Source organism: Mobula hypostoma, chromosome 7 (assembly GCF_963921235.1).
Source record: "Mobula hypostoma chromosome 7, sMobHyp1.1, whole genome shotgun sequence".
NCBI lineage: Eukaryota > Metazoa > Chordata > Chondrichthyes > Myliobatiformes > Myliobatidae > Mobula > Mobula hypostoma.
In genome coordinates this window covers 141,955,268-141,978,424 of record NC_086103.1, presented here as the reverse complement: position 1 = coordinate 141,978,424, position 23,157 = coordinate 141,955,268, and the positions used below count along the sequence as shown (strand labels likewise).

The 23,157-nt window shown below is 37.4% G+C and overlaps 1 protein-coding gene across 1 annotated transcript in view; it reads left to right on the top strand.

Annotated features, from left to right (window-relative positions):
• Window positions 1-19,170, top strand: part of xpo4 (exportin 4) — a 111,112-nt gene extending 91,942 nt beyond the window's left edge. Inside the window, exons 15-23 of the mRNA XM_063054179.1 lie at window positions 720-889; window positions 1,065-1,239; window positions 2,645-2,938; window positions 7,812-7,992; window positions 9,170-9,288; window positions 9,753-9,883; window positions 11,158-11,275; window positions 14,523-14,615; window positions 14,722-19,170. Of these exons, the coding sequence (XP_062910249.1) occupies window positions 720-889; window positions 1,065-1,239; window positions 2,645-2,938; window positions 7,812-7,992; window positions 9,170-9,288; window positions 9,753-9,883; window positions 11,158-11,275; window positions 14,523-14,615; window positions 14,722-14,919 (1,479 nt within the window). The 3' untranslated portion in view covers window positions 14,920-19,170. The remainder of the gene's footprint in view (window positions 1-719; window positions 890-1,064; window positions 1,240-2,644; window positions 2,939-7,811; window positions 7,993-9,169; window positions 9,289-9,752; window positions 9,884-11,157; window positions 11,276-14,522; window positions 14,616-14,721) is intronic.
• The last annotated feature ends 3,987 nt before the right edge of the window (window positions 19,171-23,157 follow it).

Below are 23,157 nucleotides of genomic sequence, written 5' to 3'. Positions count from 1 at the left end.
CTTCAGGTAGCCATGAAGTGCACATGAAAAAGTAAAAAGAAACAAAACTTGCAGAGCCCAGAATCCCCCAATCCTTCCTCTGCAGAAAAAGAAAAGCAACAATAACAATCCCTCCCCCACAGAAAAAAAGCAACAATAACAATGCCCAACCCCCTCACTTGCAGAAAAAAAACACAGCGACAATAATAACACATCCCCAACCCCTCCCTTGCTATGTACAAATTGGCTGCTACAGAACTTAAATAAAAGCAAAATTCTTTGGGTACTGGTGAAGGGTATTTAATCTGAAATATGATCCCTATATCTCTTTCCATGGATGCTGTCTGACTTGCTGAGTATTTCCAATATTTCTAGCATCTGCATTTTATCTTAAATTTTCTATCACAACTGAAGTGACATTGCTCTAAATTTCTTGTGGGATGCTGAATCTGTGATCATCTGCTGTGAACATGAAAGTTTGTTCATTCTTTTAAAATCATGAGAATATTTTATTGATGGAAGTGCTGTTAGGGCAAAGTTCCATGGAAAATTCAGTGTAAAAGTTCACTGATTTTATCACCTACGTTATTGAGGAAGCAAATATATTTGAAACATATCATTCTGAATTCTCATAATGGTGTGCAAGTCTTTTTGCAAAATTCCCTTTCAGATCTAAGAGCTGAATGAGCATCATTGCCATTTTTTTTTTGAAATGTCATCTTTCTTTTCTTTCTTTACAGATAAGTTTACCTTTAAGTACAGCATTTGGTGCAGACACTGAAGGTGCTCAGTGGATTGTTGGTTACCTTTTAGAAAAGGTTATAAGTAATCTTTCAGTGTGGATTGCAGAACAGGACCTGGCAAATGACACCGTTCAACTCCTTGTAACTCTGGTAGAGAGGAGAGAACGGTGAGTACATATTGTAGTAAGGTTAGGCCATTTGCCCTGCATTGTAAAAAAAATATTACTTTTAATGCATTGTAAAGAGTTTAATTTTAAATTAATTGGATGGTAACTGTAATTGGATGTTGATTATTCTTAGTGTATGTGTATAGATAATGTTAATTGATAATTTTCATTTTAGGGCCAATTTAGTAATAAAATGTGAAAACTGGTGGAATTTAGCGAAACAATATGCAAGTCGAAGCCCACCATTAAGCTACCTTCCTAGTACCGTACAGCGGACATTGATGAAAGCCCTCGTTTTGGCAGGGTTTGCTCATGTGGATACAGAAACAAAACAGCAGTACTGGACGGAGGTGAGAATTTGCATATGGATTTAATGTAATATTTTGTCTGGGGTTGAAAGATTTCCAACATCTCTATTTAAGTTTTATATGTAACTGAGAAAATGTCTTGGAAGAGAATGATTAAGGATTTGTATACTGATTATACTAAGTTAAGTGGACTCAGCAAGAATCCATTTTACCACTATATAAATTATCCTCTACTAGAATATGTTAACCAGGCAGAGCATAGCACTGAACTGTGGTATCATTCTGTAATTCAGTAGGTTGCAGTTGCTCTGTTAACATTCATGGCTTAAAGAGAGTTAAGAGTCAACAATTCTGTTTGCGGGCGTGAAAGTTCTTATTATCTAAATGACACGTGCACGTGATAGTGGTTTGACTAGGATGGTATTCATTGTCTTTAGCAATTCTGTTATGTTTGATTTGATTCTCTGCACAACTTAAAAATATAATTCCCAAATGTTTTCATCAAGCTGTAAGTATCTGTCTCTTGCAATGCCAAAGTTAGCTTGTTCTATATCTTGGGGGACCACTGGAAGTGCCTTTCTGAATTCTTTAAATGAAATCGGCTATAAGTTGAAATGCAACATAACACATTTCACAGGATAAGACAGGTTTACCAAAATGGTTATTCATGGTTACATGGTATATTAAATTCAAAATGTATTTTACATTAAAGTGAACTTGTGACTATAGTAGTGCAAAAATACTACAATACAAATCCATGTGCTTCAGACCTGAATTGTAGAGGAAGAGATCAAACCTTGAATGTGATTTTGTAGTCTGCTTGAATTTAAGTTAAGCCACCAAAATGGCTTTGTCAGTTGTCTTCACTTTGGATATCTAAATTGTCTGTAGAAACTTAGTAGTAATATTAATTTAAAGATTTCAAAGATTTGATTTTACTTACTACGACTGCTTTCAAGGAAAGTCATATCCTCAGCAAGAGTAAAATGAGTTTTGTGATTTATATATTTTTTTAGAATCTCTGGCATGGTGGATCAACAGTTAGCAGTTTTGTCTCACTTTGCCAGGGACCTGATTCAAAACTGACCTTGCCTGTGGCAAAGTTGTGTGTTCTCCTCGCCACTATGGGATTTCACCAGATACTGCGGAATTCTCTCGTGTCCCAAAATGTGCTGTAAAGTTAATACGCTACTGTAAATTACCAGATAGTATAGATAAGTGGCACAAATAGAATCAAAAATGAGTATGAGAGAGAATAAATTGTAAAGCCACAGGAAAATAGCATGAGAGGGAATAGGACTGATGGGATTACTCTTTCAGAAGCCAACATGGATCTACCGAGCCAAAATTCATTTTTCTAAGTTGTAACAAGCAAGAAAAAAATCTCAAGGTGAGAAACATTCCATGATGATTCACTTTATTTATCATAGATTTATATTTTTCTTAGGTTCTCCAGCCACTTCAACAACGATTTCTTAATGTTATAAACCAAGAAAACTTCCAACAAATCTGTCAGGAAGAAGAGGTAAAGCAGGAGATCATTGCCACGCTAGAAGCACTTTGTGGAATAGCTGAAGCAACACAAATAGACAATGTAGTCATTCTCTTCACCTTTTTAATGGACTTCCTCAATAATTGCATTGGCTTAATGGAGATTTACAAGAACACACCCGAGACTGTTAACTTGATAATAGAAGTTTTTGTTGAAGTTGCACATAAACAAATCTGTTACCTTGGAGAGGTAAGTAAAATACCTCAGAGCTACTTTGCTTGTGTCTCGATGTCGTAGATATTGTTACTATTTAGCAATTGTGTGCTTTGTAACTTGCCTTTATTCATTATTATTGTTGGTGTTTCCTCCTTCAAAAGAATTTGATTATGGAATAAGAGCAAGTTCCATAAACACCTTGTAAATGAATATAAATGAGTAATTAATGAAAACTATATGCATTGTAACTATTGCAGTAGTAACAGAAAACCTTTGTATTTTGTTTAAGAAAAATAATCTGAATTGTGATATATCTTTTTAACTGGTTGTTAGCTCTAAAGAAACTGGATTTTATACACACTTGGAAAATGCAAATAAATCATGATTGCCAAGTACCAAATTATAAGTATTTACAAAGTTAGAAAGCTACCTACTTATATAGTGTTTATTTGTTAAGACCACAGCTTTCTTTACCTTAAATAATGCTAAAACTATTCATGAATATAAAGGAGATGCATAGCATCAGGGTTTGTGATCTTTCAGGAAATTAAATTACACGGACAGGAAATACCAGCTTTCTGGTTGTACAAAGACAGTAGTATCAGCCTTTTTATGAGGTCTTGACTCAAGAATCGTTTATAGATGTTATTTGTCCAGATTTCCTGAAAGCATTCAACAATATTTTACATAGTACAGGCAAAATTGGAATTAGAAGTAGCCTTTGGCTTTGGTTGGAACTTGTTTGGAAGGGAGGAAGCCAAAGAATGGGAATAAAAGTTGCTGATGTGACAACTGATATATTCCAGGGATCTATAGTGAGTCTTTCTATCAATGTCAATTATATTTTGGAAACTTGTTATACTTAGAAAATACAGTCAGCCCTCCTTATCCGCAAGGGATTGGTTCCGGGACCCCTCGCAAATACCAAAAAACGCAGATGCTCAAGTCCCTTATTCAACCTGTCTCAATACGGTGGACCTTAGGACCCAGCGGAACCCCGGACCTTATTTAACCTGTCTTAGTGCGGTGGGCATTAGGACCCGGCGGTGGAGCTCTGAATCCACAGCGTTTCTGTTCATGAAAATAATCACGATGGCGATTTAAAATAAAGTGGAAATAATACAGCGATTGGAAAGAGGTGAAACGCCATCGGTCATTGGAAAAGCGTTAGGCTACAGTCAGTCAACGATCAGAACAATTTTAAAGGATAAAATGAGAAAGGCCCTGCCCGATTAAAGCTGAAATGCAGTGGTTTAATTATTGGGTTTTGGGGTTTGGGGTTTTTGATCCTCCACGTCAACCCGGCAGGGATGGAGAGCATTTGGGAGCGGTCTGTCACTGGATCAAACGCGGGAATTTCTGTTCCCGAGCCTGGCGCTGAAACATATGTTTCTTAAGTGTTTTATATTCATAGAAAGGTAAAATATATACTATATACTAAGAAAAAAATTTGACTAACTGATGCTAAATAATACCGGATGTACCTGTTCCGACTTACTTATTAAGTAAGAGAACTTCTGTTTTTTGTCCGATCCCGATCCCGATCCACGATAACCTACGCACATCCTCCCGTATACTTTAAATTATCTCTAGATTACTTATAATACCTAATACAATGTAAATGCTATGTAAAATAGTTGTTATACTGCATTGTTTAGGGAATAATGACAAGAAAAAAAAGTCTGTACATGCTCGAACAGCAAGTGTTGGAAGAGCACTTCCAGGTTTTCTCGATTCGCAGTTGGTTGAATTCGCGCATGTGGAACTCGCGGATAAGGAGGGCCGACTGTATATTTAAGACAAGGTTGGATAAATTTTTGCATAGTAGAGGAATTGAGGGTTATGGGGTAAAGGCAGGTAGGTGGAGATGAGACCGTGGCCAGATCAGTCATGATCTTATCGAATTGCGGAGCAGGCTGGACGGGCCAGATGGTCTCCTGCTCCTATTTCTTATGTTCTTAAGTTTTCAGATACTCCAGATTCTGTCTACTGTGTATTTCCAGTATTCCAGGTTTCTCAAAGAGTAAAGCATCGGAAACTCTGTAGGACTATGTAGATCTTGAAATTTAAATCTAGAGAGGTAGGCAGCTGCAAAAAGCAATTGAAAGGTGAATTGAAAGTTTGCATTTTTGTACAAGACCTGGAGTACAAATAAAGTTGCGGATCAGTTAAATAGTTTTGATCAGCTTCCTCCTGGATTATGTTTTGGGCACTATATCATAGAGGAAGTGTATTGGACCTGGGTGTTTATTGTGCAGTTTCACTGAAGTTAGAAACTTAGAAAACCAAAAGCACAATACAGGCCCTTCGGCCCACGATGCTGAGCCAAACATGTACTTGTTTTAGAAATTACCTAGTGTTACCCATAGCCCTCTATTTTTCTAAGCTCCATGTATCTATCCAGGAGCCTCTTAAAAGACCCTATTGTATCTGCCTTCACCACAGTTGCCGACAGCCCATTCCACACACTCATCACTCTCTGCGTTTTTTAAAAAAAAAACATTACTCCTAACATTTCCTCTGTACCTACTTCCAAGCACCTTAAATCCGTGTCCTCTCATGTTAGCCATTTCAGCCCTGGGAAAAAGCCTCTGACTATCCACAAGATCAATGCCTCTCATCATCTTGTGCTCCTCTGTCAGGTCACCTGTCATCCTACATTGCTCCATGGAGAAAAGGCTGAGTTCACTCAACCTATTCTCATAAGGCATGCTTGCCAATCCAAGCAACATCCTTGTAAATCTCCTCTGCACCTTTTCTATAGTTTCCACATCCTTCCTGTAGTGAGGTGACCAAAACTGAGCACAGTACTCCAAGTGGTGTCTGATCAGTGTCCTATATAGCTGTAACATTACCTCTCTGCTCTTGAATTCAATCCCATGGTTGATGAGGGCCAATACACCGTACTCCACCTTAACCACACAGTCAACCTGCACAGCAGCTTTGAGTGTTCTATGGACTCAGACCCCCAAGATCCCTCTGATCCTCCACACTACCAAAAGTCTTACCATTAATACTATATTCTGCCATCATGTTTGATCTACCAAATTGAACCACCTCACACTTATCTGGGTTGAACTCCATCTGCCACTTCTCCACCCAGTTTTGCATCCTATCAATGTCCCGCTGTAACCTCTGACAGCCCTCCACACTATCCACCACACCGCCAACCTTTGTGTCATTGGCAAATTTACTAATCTATCCCTCCACTTCCTCATCCAGCTCATTTATAAAAATCACAAAAAAAGTTATGATAAGTTTGGAGGTATATATCCAAGAGGACACAAAATTTGAGAAGAAGCTGATCAGTTGTTTAAAATGTTTGGTTGGGTAGGTACAAAAAGCTGTTGGTAGAATCAATATGACTATATATTTTATACATTGTAGGTAGTCAATTTAAAAGTGAAATAGGGATCATTTTACCCAGGCACAGTCTGACATTGGTAGGTATTTGAGTAAAGAGGTATTGGTGGCTTTTGAAAGAGATGGTTGATAAAAAAAAAAACACAATGATTTTTATATAAATCATGAGAAGGAAACTATTCAGTGTGTTCTGGCATGGAGTCAGTGGGCTGAATAGCTTTTTTGCTATAATGATTCTGATTTATTTTTACTTTTTCAGCCCCAAGATAGGTATCAACTTGGTATAAAAGTCTACTAGTTTGAGTTTTTTTTTGCTGTGGTCTTGATTGAGTTTAGTTATTTATACAATAAGTAACCAGTTTTGTCATATTGTTTGCTTTTACTGCACAAGGCATCCTTATTCATTTGGTTACATCCAGAGATAAATGCTGAGTCTCTCCTGATCGTATTATTTCATTAAAAAGACATTTAAAAAAAAACAATGGAGGAAATTGCCTGCACAAGTGCTATAATTTTTCCCCCAATTTTCTGCTTCATATACACCAAGGTGATAATAAAGTTGTAATGTTGCTTCCTGGCTAGGAGTTGTTGGATTTGAATAGAACTTGGATTGGAGTACTCAAACCTGTTAAGAGTGCCATTTTCAGGCTTGCGTTCTTGAAGCACTTGTGTAGGGAAGCTGAATTTTAAAAAAGGGATAATGCTTACTTGAAAGCACAAAATTCTATCACTCTCACAAGGCTCATGAGAATCCTGAAGGTTTTACTGGGAGGACTGAAGGTATTGTGTCATGTGGGCCAGTTCTAGAGAATCCAGTGCCTCTTTTAATTCTTTAACTTTCTTCCTTTGCTAATTATTCTTTTCCACCACCATGGTATCATTTGCCTATCTCTGATTTTTATTTCCTCCCTGGTTCAGCTGTACCACAATCCATTCTCTCTCATTCTCCCGTCCTAGATGTTTCTGTGATCCTCACATGTACACTTGTTTTCATTTCTGACTTTTCAACAGTTTGGATAATGAACTGTTTTTGGGAACAGAAGACTAGTAATTTGGGGACTGTCTGTATACTCTTGTTTATGTAACTGATATATTTGTCTCAGTTTGCATAAGTGACTTGAGACTATAATAGTTGCTTTATATCTCTGTGTACAATCTGTTCTCAGTGCAGAACAATGCTTCCTTTACTTCACCTTTGACTTCATGCTAATACAGTCGACCTTCACTAATCTGACTACCTGTAATCTGGTTCTTTCGATAATCCGCCACTGATTATGCTTGATGTGATCCTTCTGTATTTCGGCATTTTCACTAATCCAGCACTCCTCAGGTCCCAATGGTGCCAGATTAGTGAAGGTCGACCTGTAGCGCCTAAAAGAATTGTCAAACTTAAATTCATTTGTTATCTCTCATCAGATTTGTTACTTTGTCTATTTCCTTACAAGGGCAAAAGAGACCGCTGATTAGCTGTTTTCTTTGGAAGTCATTTGCAGTTTGTTTTGGGTGGTTTTTAAGCTATTAAATTTTTTTTCTGATTTTGCAGTCAAAAGCTATGAAGTTGTATGAAGCCTGCCTGACATTACTGCAGGTTTATTCCAAGAACAGCTTGGGAAGGAAACGGTCTGACGTGGCAGCCGAAGAAGAACAGTATCAAGACTTGTTACTTATTATGGAGCTTTTGACCAACCTCCTATCTAAGGAGTTTATAGATTTCAGTGATACAGGTACGTTTTAACTTTGGAGTACAGAGAAGACAAAGAGACAGAACAAAACAACATGCAAAATATGACATTACAATATCTCCTTAAGTTATGAATACCACTTGAATAAATCCTGATGGTTTAAAATACTGATGCACAATAATGTAACGGAGTGATTTCAGTTCTGGAGCGTGTTTTTGAGTGAGGCCACAGTGAGCCACTACATGAATTGAGAATAGAGCTGGCAAAGAGTTGTGCTTTTGAAAATGGCCTTTTTTCTTTTTGATTAAATGCCACAAAGATTTTGTAATAAGGTGTGGTTGGCAATGCAGTTGCTCTTAGGCATCCACTTGTGGTCTGCTTGTTTCTGCTAAATTTCTGTGATTTCTGAAATGATTGAAACCAGAACATTAGTTGTCACAAGGGCATTAGGTAGATAGATAGTATGGGAGGTAGAAGATGAATAAAAATGATGCGCAGAACAGGCATAATTTAACCAGCAAGTAAACTTGGTTTTTGGTGTCAGAGAGAATGTTCAGTTTGATGGCTGTGGGCCATAAGGTCTTCCATGTGGGAGAGAATGTTGCACTTCTTGCCCACAAGGTTTTGAAAATTTGCAAATTTTCTGTTTCCAGCCTACTTTGAACCACTGGTGTTCGGCATGCCTTCTACCGCTTTTTAAATGACAAGGAAACTGTTAGGTTTTATCAGCAGTGTGGGTCTAACTGGTCTGTAGCTCCTTCCTTTAACCCTCCCTTTAACCTTCCCTTTAAGTTTGCTATTATATTAGCTATGTTCTATTCTGGGAATAATTGTGTAAGATGGCAATTAGTGCATTCAATATCTCCGCAGCCAGTTCTTTCAAAATCTTGAGATGCAGATTGTCATGTCCTGGGAACTTATTGGCTTTCAGTCAAATTAATTTTGTCAATTCTTTTTATTGATGCTAATTTGTTTGAGATCCTCATATGCACTAGATGAGTTACTCTATTATTTCTAATAACTTAATGCCTTCATATTCAGAATGCTCAAAATGCCTGAAGTCTTTTGGGGAATAAATAATACTGTGCATCAAGGAGATGGAATTTCTTTATAAATTCAGGAATTAGAAACACATCCATTTCCTAAAGTTTCTATCTGTCTGCTAGTCTTTTTAAGAAGGAGAAATTTTAATCCATTTTGCACATTATTTCCACTGCAGATGAAGTATTTCGGGGACAGGAACCTGGGCAATCGGGAAACAGATCAGTGTCAGCTGCAGATGTTGTCCTTTACGGAGTTAATATCGTACTGCCACTAATGTCACAAGATTTGCTAAAGGTTGGGATTATTTTTAATATTAAAACATAGTGGAAAAATTACACTTACTTTTATATTTACTGCCACTGGAGACTGGCAGCCGATTTGAACAGCCTACAGAGCTGAGCAATATGTCTTGTGCAGAATTTAGTATATTACCGTGGTACTTCAGCAGACAGATCAGTTGGGTGGGGGGGATGGATGCGCCGAGCCTAAGGTGAACCTGGATTGTGGGGAGGTGGACGGGGGGAGCTTACTGTTAGCAAGTAGGAAGAGCATCATGGAGAGGCTGTATACTGTGTCACAGTGAGAAAAACAAAACTATTTTTTAATGTACTTGTTTAAATCATAAGAATGTTGTCTGGTATTAATGATGGAGGCTGGTGTGTAATAGTTTGATGCAGTGATTCTGGCCACGTATTGTCTTTATTTTATATTATAGTTGATAAATATTTTACAAATTAAGTTTTTTTTTGTCTTGACAGTTTCCATCATTGTGTAACCAATATTACAAATTAATCACCTTCATCTGTGAGATATTTCCTGAGAAAATACCACAACTTCCAGAAGAACTTTTTAAGAGTCTTATGTACTCCTTGGAACTGGGAATGACCTCGTATCCTTTTACTGCTGATTGGTGGTCTAATCCATGGGAATTATGCCTTTGACAGTTAAAATGTTAGGCAAGTTTTGTTTCTGGAAGTGTTAAATTGGGCTGGAGCAACCTGAGCCTGCTATGTACAAATGTAAAGTTATCTTCTTGCATGTTTACTTGCTTGGAATTACAAGAATCCGTATGTTTATTCAAAGCAACCTTGGAAAGTTTTATGTTCAGACAATGTGGAAACCTCTACAGCAAAATCTTCAAACTAACTCAGAAACAAGACCTTAAGATGATATTAAAAATAAAGCTATGATGCACAACTTCTCGAGTATTTTTCCCTTCATCTTCAGTGAAATCATGTCTTTTAATAAATAAAAAAAATGGGTAGCAGTTGTGTAGTCACTGTAAACACAAAGTTCTCAATAGGAGTACTAGAAGTCAAAAGTTGACACTAAACCACACAGGCATAAGATGGATGAAGAAAAGTCTGGTAAGTAAATTACTTTCTTAGGAAAGGTTTGAAGAAAGAAAGGGAGGTAGAGAAAGAGGTGTTTAAGGAAAGAATTCCAAAGTTTAGGGTACCAGTAGCTAAAAAAGTGCACTTGTCAGAATTAAGGGATTAAATCCTGGAATGAGGAAGAAGCCAAAATTAGAGGAATGCAAATATGATGGAAAGATAAAGTTAGAGGTAATATTAAGAGACAAGATCATAGAGTGACATGAAAATAAGGTGGTATTGCATAACTGCTTTAAAAAAAACTTTTACCCTTCACCTTCACTAAAATGACAAACCTTTTAATGGAGTAGAAAAATTGGTGGAAGTTAGACACATTAAAAAGATAGGAATTCAGTTCCTTCGATTTTCTAAACATCAAAGATAGATGAAGCAGAGCATAATTTATGCTGTACCATCTTCAGAGTCCCAAGATCTATTTAATTGTCACACATAAAAGTTGCTGGTGAACGCAGCAGGCCAAGCAGTATCTCTAGGAAGAGGTACAGTTGACGTTTCGGGCCGAAACATCGACTGTACCTCTTCCTAGAGATGCTGCCTGGCCTGCTGCATTCACCAGCAACTTTTATGTGTGTTGATTGAATTTCCAGCATCTGCAGATTTCCTCGTGTTTATCTATTTAATTGTTATCAGTTTTGTAATTCAGTTAATATATTTTGTGTAGTCAGTCCTGTGTGACATATCTATATAGTCTGATCCTTTTAACATTTGCACATGAGAGATATCAACTCATAGATGGCAATTGTACAGTTTCCTTCACTCTTCCCTTCAGAATGACATCTGAAGTTTCCCAACTCTGTTTAGAAGCTCTCACACCCCTGGCTGAGCAGTGTGCCAAGGCACAAGAGACAGAATCACCACTCTTCACTGCAACCAGACATTTCCTTAAGGTACAGCTTAAAGTTGCAATAGTTGGTCTTTGATTATTTTGTATATTGTTATGGTATGAATGGCAAATCCTAAAGTTCTTAAAGTTAAACATATAATAACATTATCTGTATGACAATTTCATTTTATATTAATAGGAAGATGAAATTTTATTTATGCATTTTGAGAAGCTAAAATTCTATTTGTACTTCATCACTTTTTCACAGCCATTCACTGTGCCCTCACCATTACATCATCCGTTTCTAAATTTTCCCTTTTTTTAGATTACTTTATCTCCATCTCGGGGATAGGCCAGATGTTAAACATCCATAACTCCCACAGTTACCTAGTATTTCCCCATGCTACCTTTTGTAATGATTTTTTTTGTCCCAGTTTCTCCATTGACCTTGTTTTTCACAAAGATGCCTCTGAAATGCCCTCCTTCACTCCACCATGGTGCACATTGCTCTTGACCACATTTCTTCTATTTGATGCTCCTTTGCTCTCATCTCTCTTTTCCATGACAGAGGTAGAAGTTCTTTCTTCACCTATCACCCAACTAGCTTCTGCATTGAACATGTCATCCCTTACAATTTCTATCAGCTTCAATGATATTCCATCGCCAAATAATGCTTCTCTCTTTCAGTATTTCAAAAGGGCAGCTTTGTTCATGACTCCCTAGTCCTCTCTTCTATCTCTACCTAATACTCTACTCATGACAATATATCTTGCAACCATAGGTGATGGAGCTGGCCTTTCACCTCTGCCCTATCTAGCACCATCCAGGAATCCAAACTGTTTTTCCACATGAAAAGTGACTCTAGTGTACCGCTGCCTGTTGCCTGCCGCTTTAATTTTCCATCCCACTCTCCCTGTGTCTATGGTCTCTTGCTGTTACCCTGAGGTCCAATACCTCATCTGTGTACGAACATTGCAGCTTTCCACACTCAATATTGTTTTCTACGATCTCAGCTACCTCGCCTTACCTATATAGAGCTGTTCATTTATAGTCATAGTCATACTTTATTGATCCCGGGGGAAATTTGGTTTTCGTTACAGTTGCACCATAAATAATAAATAGTTAAATAGTAATATGTAAATTATGCCAGGAAATAAGTCCAGGACCAGCCTATTGGCCCAGGGTGTCTGACCCTCCAAGGGAGGAGTTGTAAAGTTTGATGGCCACAGGCAGGAATGACTTCCTATGACACTCTGTGTTGCATCTCGGTGGAATGAGTCTCTGGCTGAATGTACTCCTGTGCCCAACCAGTACATTATGTAGTGGATGGAGACATTGTCCAAGATGGCATGCAACTTGGACAGCATCCTCTTTTCAGACACCACCGTCAGAGAGACCAGTTCCATCCCCACAACATCACTGGCCTTCCGAATGAGTTTGTTGATTCTGTTGGTGTCTGCTGCCCCAGCATACAACAGCATACGTGATAGCACTGGCCACCACAGACTCGTAGAACATCCTCAGCATCGTCCGGCAGATGTTAAAGGACCTCAGTCTCCTCAGAAAATAGAGACGGCTCTGACCCTTCTTGTAGACAGCCTCAGTGTTCTTTGACCAGTCCAGTTTATTGTCAATTCGTATCCCCAGGTATTTGTAATCCTCCACCATGTCCACACTGACCCCCCAGATGGAAATAGGGGTCACCAGTACCTTAGCTCTCCTCAGGTCTACCACCAGCTCCTTAGTCTTTTTCACATTAAGCTGCAGATAATTCTGCTCACACCATGTGACAAAGTTTCCTACCATAGTCCTGTACTCAGCCTCATCTCCCTTGCTGATGCATGCAACTATGGCAGAGTCATCAGAAAACTTCTGAAGATGACAAGACTCAATGCAGTAGTTGAAGTCCGAGGTGTAAATGGTGAAGAGAAAGGGAGACAAGACAGTCTCCTGTGGAGCCCCAGTGCTGCTGATCACTCTGTCGGGCAAGCACACGTACTGTGGTCTGCCAGTCAGGTAATCAAGAATCCATGTCACCAGGGAAGCATCCACCTGCATCGCTGTCAGCTTCTTCCCCAGCAGAGCAGGGCAGATGGTGTTGAACGCACTGGAGAAGTCAAAAAACATGACCCTCACTGGCTTGTCCAGGTGGGCGTAGACACGGTTCAGCAGGTAGACGATGGCATCCTCAACTCCTAGTCGGGGCTGGTAGGCAAACTGGAGGGGATCTAAGTGTGGCCTGACCATAGGCCGGAGCAGCTCCAGAACAAGTCTCTCCAGGGTCTTCATGATGTGGGAGGTCAATGCCACCGGTCTGTAGTCATTGAGGCCGCTGGGGCACGGCGTCTTCAGCACAGGGACGAGGCAGGACGTCTTCCACAGTACAGGAACCCTCCGGAGCCTCAGGCTCAGGTTGAATACATGGCGAAGTACTCCACATATCTGAAGGGCACAGGCTTTGAGCACCCTGCTTTATGCTTTAAGTTATCCATTTATGATATTCACATTTTCTTTCTCTACAAGTGGAATTGACCTGGACGTGTCCTCCAACCCTGCATTATGCAACATTGTGTGCTTCTGTTTCTAAAGTCACCCTCTAACTGCCCATGTTAATTCAATAACTAAAGAGAAAGCAACTCACACCACAACCTTCCTGTCTCACGCAATCACCAACATCCTTCTCTCACCTTCTCTGTAACTTAAACCTAACTTATTTTCTCTTGCTCGGTTCTCAGGATCCTCAACCAGAAACATTAACCCTGTTTCAAGATGCTACTTGACTAGCTGAATTCTTTTACCATTTTCTGTTTTTATTGAAGAATTTGTGTCATACTTAGCTGAGATATGAAAATATCTTTGATTGCCCTTTGCATTTTATTTACAGAAATACATTGGCACATGATCTTTTAAATAAAACCTGAATAGATTGTTTTGCACAAAACATCTAGGATTTCTTTTGCCAGGAATTGAAATTTCAACATTCTTCCATTATTGGCCTTGATTTTTGTTTAAACTCCACTCTTTGCAGCATTCATTATGAACAAAGTCTCTATACAGGTTAATCTAAGATCCTGCAACAGCCATATGATGTACATTCCTGTTTCATATTTCACGAATATGCTACCAGAAGATCATTGTTCTCTTTCGGTACTTTCTAGTACTAATACATTGGCTGTTTTTGGCATTGATGTCAAATGGTATTCTAACTGGCACATGAATTACCAGGACCTTTAGAGATGTATCTGCAGTCTCTAAGAAATGCTCTCACCATCATAGCTACAGGCAGTTATTTGTGATTTGATTGATTACAGCTCGTCTTTGACATGCTGGTATTGCAGAAGCACAATGCTGAACTTACTGATGCTGCAGGAGAAGCGTTTTACACATTAGTATGTCTGCACCAGGTAAGAGTGTTTAAAAATGATCTGTTGCCCCCACACTCCTCTCCCACTTAATCGTGAATCTCTTTTTTTGAAAAATTGCTTATATTCCATGTTGTTGTTTCAACAGGCTGAGTATTCAGAATTAGTTGAAACCTTACTATCAAGCCAGCAGGATCCAGTTATATATCAAAGATTAGCAGATGCCTTTAATAATCTTACTGGAAGCAGCACTCCCCCCACCTTGGACCGCAAGCAGAGGATGGCCTTCCTTAAAAGCCTTAAAGACTTCATGGCAAATGTTGGTGGTCTTCTGTGCGTTAAATAATTGCAAACTGCAAAAGGCCCATGTTGACTAATACACTGTAGAGCATAGAAATCAAAGCTGACTGAATTTTACACCTGTTCCAAGGCTATCGCCTGCCATCTTGGATTTTAGACTCTCAGGATATCTAGTCTACCACAATAAGAACGAAGGATGAATCCACTACTATTCAGTTGCCAGTGTTTCTTAGCCATGATTTGCCATACAAACTAATTGTTTACTTAAAAAAAGAATTAAATAGTGTATTTTAGAAAATTCCAGTGTATGGATGAATGGCACAGTGAATGAATCCAGTGCCTTTTAAAGTCTGGTTCAAACCAGCTGCCCAAATGGTCAGAGAAACTGTCTTGTTGCTTATATTTGAACCCTTGTTTTGGGGGAATCACTGTAGACAAAATGCACAGCTGTAAATGTGTTATAGCTGAAATTATCTTTATTTTTTTTTCAATGTATGGATTTATTTGTGACCTAAAGAAGAAAACACCAAATTGTAGCATTTTAATCTTGATTTTCTTTTGCATATTGGGCAGTAATCACATTGTACACACATTTCAGATTCAATTTGTACTGCCTGCTGTTCAGAATAAAATATATATTTTTGCTTCCAGCGGTGAATTTTAGGAATTGTAACCAGTTGCCTTATTTTCTGTAAATACAAAAGTTTTGTTTTGTGAAAGACTGAAACTGGATTGCCAAAGTGGCAGCTTTGTGTTGTTTCTCTTGTAATGTACTTTTCTTCTAAAATGAAAAGTTTGTCACTGTCTGTTGTCAGAAGTAGCGTTAAGAATTTTTACATATAAATAGAAGTTATCATTTTGGATATCAGAATTAAGTCATCTAAGTTCTGCATTTCAGGTTTAAAGGGATTTACTTTTAAACAAAACACAACTTGACACTGAACTGCTACACTGCAAAGTTCTTATGTTTATTTGAGCAATAACTAATTCTAGGGTTTGAATTGTTTAATGTTCTTGAGTATATCCTCGGACATTAAAAAAACAAAACAAAACTCTGGTTTATACTGTTGCAAAGTCAAAAATCAAACTTGTGACTTCAGAAAAATGTAAATAAATTGTTGGGCATTTTGCTTGTGACAAATTTGCCTTGACTTGCTGTTGCTCAACAAATCAAATTGTATGTACATAAGTAAATAGAATATTGTAATACTGCACAGTATACTTGGGGTTCCAAAAGAGAAGTTAATCAAGTTGATTTAGTTGAGTTTTGAACATTGAATTAGTTTTAAATACACAGATTAAGTGTTGGGGGTAGGGGAGGGGAGAAGCTTGTGGTGATCACACCACTAAAAAGCTGAAACAGAATATACGCAATGATCATCTGAAGGGAAAAAGAGGGGTTAGCATTTCAAATGTTATCAGTGTAATAGCAGCCTCCATCCAAGATATTCATGTGTCTTTCTCTGTTTGAGTAACTTGAAACACTTCCATTGTTCCAATGTTATTGCCCATTTCATTATCCTTTCATTATCCTACTTTTCCATGAACTATGTCTAGGTTGTGTGTCAAAACTACTGAAGAATAATAGTATGGGTTGAGCACCCCTTATCCAGAATGCTTGGGGCCTAAATTGTTTCAGATTTTGGATTTTGGAGTATTTACATCTATATAATGAGGTAGCTTGGGAATGCGACCCATGTGTAAACATGAATTCCATTTACAGCTTGTACATACTCCCTGAAGGTAGTTTTATATAATATTTTAAATATTTTTTACATGAAACAATCATGAGTACACTGCACCATCAGAGAGGTAAGCTGTCACTACCTCAGCCATCCAGCTGGGCAGTCAGTCCCAACTCTGAATTTGTGGCTACCGGTAAGCAGTTTGTCTTACACTTGTTCATCTCACGTGTATAGTTAACAGTAAAATTATTACATAGTGTTAATATAATGAAAATACAACATAGTAATCACTGTGAGTAGTACACAGGTCTGGCTATGATGACTTCTGATAACAGGCAGCCCCACTCAGGGTATATGAGATTACTTCTCAAAACTGTCTGTGGTGCACAGAGACTTGCACATCATCTGGGAACCTTGCCATGCCTTGTGGAATTTTCCATTTGTGGCATCCTGTCATCTCTCAAAAGAATTTCAGATTTTGGATTTTCAGGTGAGGGGTGCTCAACCTGTACTATGTTTAGTTTCCTGAAGCCAGCAGACTAGCTTAAGTGTAAGCTTGTAAGGATCCCATAAAATACTCCATTTAAAAGAAAAATGGAGCAGCTTATGGAATTAAATTGCTGCATTTTGCTTTTCAATTTTTCTAGAAGATTATTCAAAAGAAACTGAAGCAAAAACAATGTGGTTGAGAATTTGTGCAGATCCCTTTTCTGTAGTGCATTAATGCTTTTTAGTATTTGTCCAAACTTTGGGTCTTATCAAAATACCCCATTAATCAAACTAGTTTCTTGTAATCTGAGGCCAAAAACATAATTTCCCTCTATTGCTACCTATCTTCCCAGCCAAATCTGAACAAATTAATTCATTTGCTATGAAAATATTTGAACTAGCCCTCACATAGAATCATTATTTTTTACTACATTTTGTTTTGTTAACTGTTCCTATCTAATTCCAAAAGCTGGCAAGAAATAAGATTATATGCAATTCAAAAATACATTGCATTTTATTTCTTTTGATGACATTTTTTGACATCCATTCTATGGAAGGATGATTGATTATTATCTCATTGAAGTGCTTCAGATTACCCTTTTTGGAACTCTATATAATTGCAATTTACCCAAGACACTTTTTTTGGCCAGGCTCCCATTAAAATGCAACTGCAATAGTTTTTTTTAATGGATACAATGGAAGATTTTTGAAGTCAGATTTCTACAAATTTGTAGAAAGAGCTTAAGAGCTTAATTATCTTCATTAAGGATAATATTGCTTGTAAACACTGAACTCTGACCTTGCCTTTTTTCTCCACTCTTCCATTCCCTCCAACATCCTGTATTATTTCCAGACATAATCTGATGCAGTTTACCTGTCATCAATGATTTTTATAATTGAATTGCAAAATGAAAGATTATCATATTTAAATAGATCTTAATCAATGCATGCTGTACAGCAAAGTAATTCCTTGTCAAATTTGCATGGGTACAAATTGGTGGCAAAGAAAACTTGCTGTATATGAATTTGGTGTTCTTCATCACCTCGGTAATGCAAATATATGCTAAAGACCAAGAATTTTGTCTTTGTTATGATGAAATTATTAACCATAGTGTCAACTTAGATACAGGAAAATGGGGTATTAGAATAAGGGACACACTGTACAGATTTTATTCAGCATCACTTAATGTGGTTATGTTAAAAAGATCAAAGAATAATATGATTTGTCTTAAGTATTCTAAGCTCCTGAACATTGTATTTGATATTCCATTTTATCATGTTATGTGAAGTTTCTATCCTATGATTAAACTGCTGGAACTATTGTTGTCTGTTATCATAAAACATTAAGTAATTTATAGCCAAGTTATGCTAAAAAAACATTTTTTTAAAGGTACAGAATGAAAGCTTCACTTTTGGTTATCATATTTGTAATATTTTTAAAAGGTGTCACATTTTGGTTTCAATTCCATGATTTCAGTCCTAGTTCTGACCAGGATATCTAGGACTGTTGAACAAAGTATTTAACTATGCTGTGAAATAATGCAGGTCAACGAAAATAAAAAAAAACTGTCAATTGCTGCCATGTGACAACTACTGTGACCTTTTCAATTCATCTGGAATCTGTTTTGAATGAATCATAGCTTTTCTTGATGTATTATCAGTTCATGGACAGTTATGCATAAATTGATAGCTATAATGCATTTAAATGATTAGTATTTTGTATGTTTTGTACCTTTTGTGATTTATTTTCACATATTACATCCCTGATGTGTGCAAGTTCAGCACCATTTTATGTACATTATAGGAATTTTGACAATTAGATTTTTTTAATTGCGAATAGAAGGAATTGTAAAGGTTTGAGGATATGTTTTGGGGACAGCTGTCTCACCTAAAATGTATCGTATAAGTGTTCTTATAAAATTTAATATTTTGCTGCAGTTGAGTTCAGTACAAATTCTGACTATTGCATAGTCTACCCTTCTTGCATAGTACAAGATACATTTTTTAAAGAAAAATACACATGGAATGTTTCTCTGTATATATGCGGTGACGACCAAATAAACTTTGGCTGCTCTTTAAATCAACCTGTCACCATTAAAAATTGGTTTTGTTAATAGGAAGGATTTCTCACACTACACTTAAAACAATAGAATCAATGTTATATTAGGTTAAAACATGTTCAATATTATTTGTCGTATGCAAACTAATAGTTTAAGCCTCAATTTCAATTACTATTATGATTAAAATGTAACATTGTGATTTAAAATATTAAGATACATTGTGAAGAATAACATGGCTTCTTCGTAAATTTTAATTTTCATTTGTCTTAAAATGGTTACAAACTGAATTTAGCATTCAACTACCATCTGTTTTGACACTGGAGTAACTTCAAACGTATGTGTGCTGTGAATTTTGTTAATTGAGACACATTGAGACCAGTACGTTTTGGCCCAATTAAGCAGCTTCCCAAAATCAGCCAAAGTTTCATGGAAATAGTTTCTCTTTTTTAAATACCCTTTTAAACTATCATATAAGGGAGTAACAGATTTTGAATGAAGTACAGAACAAATTAGAACACTACCAATACAGTACTACTTGTATAGAAATGTATTGGTCCTAATAGTTATCAAGAAGAATTGTCGCAGGGTCTGCAGCTGTGTTCTTTTGATTGACTCTAAATGAACAAAATCAGTGCAGATAATAGACTCACTTCATACAAGGTTTTTGGTAATTGCACCCTCTAAATCAATTTTTATTGTAACGTTCAAGATTGTCAATGCCTTCCAATTCTTTGTAGATCTTAACTTGTTGAAGTAGTAAAATAGTTTAATTTTCAAACTCTGTCATTACTGGCATCTCAGAACCTGAATAATACTTGAAACTGCAGTGAGCAAAACAGTTTTGAATGATCTTACTGCTTATTTCTTGCCAACTATTAGTGACAAAAATTGCTGATTTTTTTTTTAATGCCAGCATCCAGAACCTATGCTCCTTAAAAATTGTTTGCTCTAAGCAGGGTATGGTGTCTGACAGTCTTCTGTCCAAATTAAGCAGCATAGTCTCCCAAGTAAACAGTGAATCCCATCTATTTCTCGACTTAGTTTTTGCTCTTTCAAAGAGTTGTCCCAAATAAGCAGCTGCCCCAATTAACCGATGGCCCAATTAACTGGAATCCTCTGTATCACCAATAATAATTCATAATCTCTTGTAGTGAATGTGGAGACAACAAATTCCCTTTTTCAATATTTGCACCGTAGAATATTTTAAAAAATCAACAAATTTCTGTAATGAACCATTAATGCTGCTATTCAGTAAGTCAAAATCTTTCAACTTTGGGAACCAAATACATTGTAAGTAACAGTAATTTTACTGGGACCGTTGGAAGATAATATTCAAATTCACTTCAAGCAAGAAGTATTACAATTTTGCTAATCCCATGATTGTCAAAATTAGTTTAAATACATGTTTATTCAAACTCATTAAATACCAATCATTAGAATGATAACTCAGTTGATAATTGGAACTTTCAACAATCTGTTTTTGATTAAAATTATTACTAAATATTTGCAGATATATTAACAACTGAAACAGTGTCAAGGTGAGGGATCTCTAATACTGTATTGTTGTACTGAATTGTATCTTAAAGCACGATGCTGAGTGTCAACTCGACTTGACGTGAGAATGATGTTACTAAATCAAAGCTGACCAATCCAGGCAAACACAAAGTCTACTTATGCTAATTAGGCTGCTGCTAAATGTAATTTCCTTTAATTTTCAGCTAGTCCCCAGGTTACGAACACCCGATTTATGGACACCCATAAACATCAAGGGCACTTATGGTAGCTGTTAGCATGACGCTATTACAGCTTGGGGCATCAAAATTCAGAGTTCAATTTGAATGTCATTTGTAAAGAGTGTGTACGTCTGCCCCATGAAATGTGAGGGTTTTCTATGGGTGCTCTGGTTTCCTCCTGCAGTCCAAAGTCAGACCAGTTAGTAGGTTAATTGGTCTTTATAAATTGTGCCATGATTAGGCTAGGGTTAAATCAGAGATTGTTGGATTGTTCGGTTCAAAGGACCTATTCCACACTATATCTCAATAAAAATATAAACAGCCTTCATAATATTAAATTCAGAATTTGGACGTAAGGACATTCTACAAATGGAACAAGTTTTACAACCCATGAGATTCATTTCCTTGTGGCCAATCACAATAGAATTAATAAACATCACATCAAAGAAAGAAAAATAATAAATAAGCAATAAGTATCAAGAACATGAGATGAAGAATCCTTGAGAATGAGTCCATAAGTTGTAGGAACAGTTCAGTGATGGGGTGAATGAAGTTATCCCCTTTGGTTCGAGAGCCTGACAATCGAGAGGTAATAACTTCCTGAACTTGGTGGTATGGGTCCTGGGGTTCCTATACCCTCTTCCTGATGGCGGCAGCGAGAAGAGAGCATACTTTTCATACTGGGGGTCCTTGCTGATGGATGCTGCTTTCCTGCAACAGTGCTCAGTTGTGTGCAGGGCCCTACCCGTGATGGACTGGACCATATCAGCTACTTCTTGTGAATTGTTCCTAGAACTTATGGACTCTCTCTCAAGGACTCTTCATCTCATGTTCTCGATATTTATTACATGTGTCATTTCTTAATGCATACATTACTAAATGACAATAAAAGAGGACTACGTGTCTTCATAATCATATTAACATTTAAGGGAACTGGTGTATCCAGACCAGGCCTTGATGTAGTCAGTCAATATACTCTCAACCAAACATCTATCGAGGTTTGTCAAAGCTTTACAGTGATGTTAGAAAGTTTGTGAGCCCTTCATGGACATCCTAAAGCTACATAAAGAGAACCTGATTAAATAGATAACACAAAAAACATACTTGTTTTTTTTATTTATTGAGAAAAATGATCCAATATTACATGATTTTGCTGGAAAAAGTATGTGAACCTGTGGGGTAATGCCTTCTACAAAAGCTGTTTGGAGTCAGGTGTTCCCATCAATGAGATGAGATTGGAGGTGTGGGTTGTCAAGGTGCCCTGCCCGATTAAAAAGATACACTCACAGGTTACTGATAGCCTGCTCTTCTCAAGAACCGTTTATGTGCTCCATGCCTCGATCAAAACAACTTTCAGAGGACCTTGGAACTGTAGATTTGCATGAAGCTGGAAAAGGCTACAAAAGCATTTCTATGGACTTGAGTGTGTTCATTAGTCCACAATAAGAAATTGTCTACAAATGGAGGAAACTCAGTACTGTTGCTACTCTCCCTAGGAGTGGGCATCCTGCAAAGATCACACCAAGAAGACAACATGCAATGCTGAAGGAGGTGAAAGAGAACCCAAGGGTAACAGCAAAAGACCTGAAGAAATATCTAGGGCTTGCTAAAGTTTCTGTTCATGTGTCCACTATAAGAAAAACATTGAACAAGAATGGTGTTTGTGGAAGGACAAGGAGGAAACGACTGCCCTCCAAAAAAAAAAATTGCTGCACATCTCAAGTTTGCAAAAGACCACCTGGATATTCTACGGCACTTCTGGGACAACGTTCTGTGGACAGATGAGACCAGAGTTGAATATTTCAGCAGAAATGCACATTGCTATGTTTGGAGGGAAAAGGGCACTGCACAACAATATCAAAACCTTATCCCAAATATGAAGCATGATGGAAGGAGCATCATGGTGTGGGGCTGCCTCGGGGCCTGGACAGTCTGCAATCGTTGAGGGAACAATGAATTCACAATTGTATCAAGACATTTTACAGGAGAATTTCAGGCTGGCAGTCTGTCACCTGAAGCTTAATATAAGTTGGAAAATCCAATAAGACAATGATCCAGAGGACAAGAGTAAATCAAGAACAGAATGTTTTAAAAAGAAGAAATTTCATGGTTTGGAATGGCTGAGTCAAAGTCCTGAGCTTAATCCTATAGAAATGTGGAAGGACCTGAAGCAAGCAGTTCATGGAAGGAAGCCCACCAACATCCCAGAGTTGAAGCAGTTTTTTAAAGGAGGAATGGCCTAAAATTCTTCCAAGCCGATGTGCAGGACTGATCAATGATTACTGGAAACATTTGGTTGAAGATATTTCTGTTTGGG